Source organism: Morus notabilis, unplaced genomic scaffold, assembly GCF_000414095.1.
Source record: "Morus notabilis unplaced genomic scaffold, ASM41409v2 Scaffold98, whole genome shotgun sequence".
Taxonomy (NCBI): Eukaryota; Viridiplantae; Streptophyta; class Magnoliopsida; order Rosales; family Moraceae; genus Morus; species Morus notabilis.
Window position 1 is genome coordinate 290,840 of NW_010359472.1, and position 4,684 is coordinate 295,523.

Genomic DNA, 4,684 nt, shown 5'->3' on the forward strand with positions numbered 1-4,684 from the left:
AGAGTAATTGCAAAAGCTTAATTAACGTCTACTTAAAGGGGGGGGAAAAAAAAAGAGTAAATATAGGAAGGAAAGGCAAGCGTGTGGGGTCTTTGATTGTGAACTAGATTTCAGGGTGAATAAGGAGACCCAATAAATTGTGCCACGTATACAAATGCATGGTGACTATGTGACCCTATGTCTCCTTTTTTAGAGGGCAGAACGCGGGGTTAGACGTGTACCTTGTGCACCAATAAACCTTCCCACCCAAAAGAACAACCAACTTCCCCCATTAGTCTCCCTTTTAAAGTTAAACCTATCTAGTGTGAATTGGCCAATGAGGAAACTCAAATTAGTACCATTTTTGTATGTTTCTGCTACACCATTTCAAACAAATTTCTAGTACCCCTGTTCTTTGGAGCTATCCTAGCTCAGCTGATACTTTTAGCATAAAGTAGATTGAACAAAATTTGAAGACCTTTGTGGTAGAAAATATGTAGTAACTATTTTTGAATATTAAATTAGTAAAAAAATAACAATAAAGAAAGAAAGAAAAAAAAAAAAAAAACATTTATTGGATGTTGGTAGAGTTTCCAAAATTTGTCATGTCCTCTAAGGCTATTAGTCTATTAGAGAAAATGTCCAACGAACTTTCTGAGGATAAAATGGAATACTAAACACTTTATATTAAAGACAATTAAATGCAAACAAGAATAAAATAAGGGTCGTAAAGTAAAAGAAAGGCCGGGTATCGTGGCAAAGTCTTAAGAAGCAATGGCCCTATTAGTCCCACCCCCCACCTCGTTTTGATCACTTATTGGCAAATCCAAAATTTTTGAGTGCTCCTTTCTAGCAATGTAACACGTGGTCTTCTACTACATGCCTCAGGTGGACCTCTTTTTTGCCTCCCTAACCTTCTCCACCTTATGTATATATATCCCCCCACTCTCTCCTCAAATCTACCCTCTCACACACATTCATTTGCTGAACTTATTCCATTACTAGTGTCACTCTCACTCCTCTCTCTGTCTATTCTTTTCCTCCAACAAAAAAAAAAAAAAAAAAAAAAAACCCCACCAAGCCAATCAATAAAGGGCCATCACAATCTGTACAATAAGGCAAAGTCACAAAAACCACCATTAATTTCAACAATCTCAATTTCCCACAGCCCCCTTGTTCACAAGCCAATCAAAAGAAGCCTCTCTAAAATCACTACCAATTCTACTACTACAAATTAGTGCTAAAACAGATTTCCCATGGCTTCATCAACTTCTACCAACACTTGGGTTAATTCCCAAATCCTTCCTTCAAGTTCAAGCACAAGAACTAATAATTCTGCAAATACAAGAAGGACCAATTACATAACTTGCTCTCTTCAAACCCCTTCTCTTGTAAGAATTCCCAAACACACCACTACCACTCCGACTTACCAAGCCCCCACAACCATTAATCCAATCCCCAAAATCAAGACCCCAAAAGACAATTCTTCTAAGAATACTATTTCTCTGCCAAACCAACAATGGAACCTCCTTCAGAGAGCCGCCGCAGCAGCGCTGGACGCGGCAGAAACCGCCTTGGTAGCCCAAGAGCGCCGCCACCCGCTTCCAAAAACTGCCGACCCTCGAGTCCAAATTGCCGGAAACTTTGCTCCGGTGCCGGAGCAGCCGGTCCAGCACTCACTTCCTGTGACCGGGAAAGTCCCGAATTGCATTGAGGGAGTCTACGTCAGAAACGGCGCCAACCCCCATTATGAGCCGGTCGCCGGCCACCACTTCTTTGACGGTGACGGCATGGTCCACGCCGTCAAATTCAATAACGGCGCCGCCAGCTACGCCTGTCGGTTCACCGAGACTAAGCGGCTCGTCCAGGAGCGGGCCCTTGGTCGACCGGTCTTCCCGAAGGCAATCGGCGAGCTACACGGCCATTCCGGCATCGCCAGGCTCCTCCTCTTCTACGCCCGTGGACTCTTCGGCCTCGTCGATGCCAGCCACGGCATGGGCGTCGCCAACGCCGGCCTCGTCTACTTCAACCGCCGCCTCCTCGCTATGTCAGAAGACGACTTGCCTTACCACGTGAGGGTGACTCCCGCCGGAGATTTAAAAACGGTCGACCGGTTCGACTTCAACGGTCAGCTCAAGTCCGCCATGATCGCCCATCCAAAGCTCGATCCTGTCTCCGGCGAGCTCTTCGCTTTGAGCTACGACGTCATAAAGAAGCCTTACCTCAAATACTTCAAATTCTCCACCGACGGGAAGAAATCCGACGACGTCGAAATCCCTATCGATCAGCCGACTATGATGCACGATTTCGCCATCACTGAAAACTTTGTCGTCATCCCCGATCAGCAGGTCGTGTTCAAATTGCCGGAGATGATCCGTGGAGGCTCTCCGGTGGTTTACGACAAGAACAAGACCTCAAGATTCGGGGTCTTAGACAAGAATGCAAAGGGTGAAAAGGATATTAAGTGGATCGAAGCTCCGGATTGCTTCTGCTTCCACTTATGGAATGCTTGGGAGGAGCCCGAGAGCGACGAGATCGTCGTGATCGGATCCTGCATGACGCCGGCGGACTCCATTTTCAACGAATGTGAAGAGAGCTTAAAAAGCGTCTTGTCGGAAATCAGGCTAAATCTCAAAACCGGCAAGTCGACTCGGCGACCCATCATTACCGATTCGGAACAGGTGAACTTGGAAGCCGGGATGGTGAACCGTAACCAGCTAGGTCGGAAAACCCGGTTCGCGTACCTTGCGCTGGCTGAGCCGTGGCCGAAAGTCTCCGGTTTTGCTAAAGTGGACTTGTTTACTGGCCAAGTGACCAAGTACTTGTATGGGGATCAACGCTTTGGCGGTGAGCCTCTGTTTTTGCCTAGAGAGTCTGATATTAACTTTAGCTCGGAAGAAGACGATGGATATATTCTGGCGTTTGTTCATGACGAGAAGGAATGGAAATCACAGCTTCAAATCATTAACGCCATGAACATGAAGCTCGAAGCTTCCATAGACCTTCCCTCAAGAGTCCCATACGGTTTTCACGGTACTTTTATAAGCTCCAAGGATTTGGAGAAGCAGATGTGAAGGTGATCGCAGTATATATATACAGTTTCTTAGTTATAATGGGTCTGCGGGGTTTGTAGATTTGGGTTTGGGCAGACTTTTCAGAAGAGAAATACCAGAGGGATGGTGATGTATTACGTCCCCGGAATCTCCTCTGCTTTCTTATTTTTTGTTGTCGTTTTAGTTTGTTTGTTGTCGTTTGTTGTAGTAGAGTGAGAGGTTTTAGAGAGCCAGCTTGTAGCTTTTCGGGTACGTAGGTATTGGAGCTCAGCTGGTTTCTGCTTATTTTTTCACTTCATAATTATACGTACATGTTTGTGTATAAAGAAAAGGAAAGGGAAGTTATTATATGAATGTAGAGAGCTTTATTTTCCATGTTCATCTCTGTAAACTCTCTGTTCTCGGGGTTTGAACATAGTCCTCCTGAATCATATACTATGAAATACATATATACCAGTTTCCTTTTTAATATTCAATATTTGCTCAAATGACTATTAATTAGACTGTATTTCTTTCAGGTATATTCTTTGCCCCTTTTTCTTTTTTAAATCCTTTTTAAGTTGTTTTCTCCAATTCCATTAGTTTTCTTTTCTGAGTCTTCATTTGATTAGTGGTAAGAGATATTTATGTGGTAGCTGACATATATAGATAGTGTACATTTATAGAGATTATTATAGCTCATAGGCAGTTTCTTTCTCTCTCTCTCTCTTTTCTTTTTTTTTTTTTTTTTTTTTTTTTAAAGGAGAAAACAAAAACATTAATCCGTGGTGTAGTATTTTTTTTATGGTGTTATGTTGCAAAATTAGTACATATAATTCGTATTGCAGATCATAGTATCATAATTTACTACAACAATTGATTTTTTACGTGAGGAACCAAGAATAACCAATTTGAAATTAGTTTGTTTCACCTTCATTGTGCACGTATTGAGGATGAACAAATGAGCCAATGAGAGCATCCAATGCAGGTGGTAAAAAGTGTTCAAAATTGCAATCAAGTGAATCCCTTGACATTTGTTGTCTTAATTAGGCAAAACAACCGACATTAGTTACATCTTGAGTAGTTTTATTTAATAATTATTAATCAAGGCTAGAAAAGGGAAAGAATGAAAATCCAAAACGGTAAGTAGATTCTATTTCCTAAGCAAGTGCAAGATTAGCCAATGGGGTTTATGTTAATGGCGATTTCTCATTAGTGGATTTGTTTCAATTCTTAAAAGGCACATTATCGGACAATATGATGACTGCCGACTCAGACAAAGTTCAGCTATTTATTTATTTTCCTTTTTTTTTTTTTTTTTTTTTTTTTTTTTTTTCTCCTCAGGTGATTCATATAATTATTATTTTAAATGAAGTACGCGTGTAAAGCGCGCGTTTTCAACTAATAGACCATAAAAAATAGAAACAATAAAAGAAAACGTAACCTCCACTGGTAAGCTTTTCCACGAGGTGACCTCAAAGCAAATGAGCTGAGATATTTCAGTGGTGATTAGTCCATTCATGGCTGTCTAATCTGAAAATGGAGATGAACATTGATTTTTCGGGTCAACTTTGCAAAAGATCTTAACTATTTGTTAGATGTAAATGGGTATGTCAATGAAGGTTTTCCACGTGCCATATACATAAATTTATTTATTTTCATATCAATATGCA

At 41.3% G+C, this 4,684-nt stretch overlaps 1 protein-coding gene across 1 annotated transcript; it reads left to right on the forward strand.

Annotated features, from left to right (window-relative positions):
* The first annotated feature begins 912 nt into the window (after positions 1 to 912).
* On the forward strand, positions 913 to 3,405 carry LOC21407351 (9-cis-epoxycarotenoid dioxygenase NCED1, chloroplastic). The gene has a single exon (XM_010094420.2). The coding sequence runs from the start codon at positions 1,236 to 1,238 to the stop codon at positions 3,051 to 3,053; it is 1,818 nt and encodes a 605-aa protein (XP_010092722.1). The 5' UTR covers positions 913 to 1,235; the 3' UTR covers positions 3,054 to 3,405.
* The last annotated feature ends 1,279 nt before the right edge of the window (positions 3,406 to 4,684 follow it).

Coding starts and splice junctions, on each gene's coding strand:
- LOC21407351 (XM_010094420.2), top strand. CDS start 1,236: ATGGCTTCATCAACTTCTACCAACACTTGGGTTAATTCCCAAATCCTT.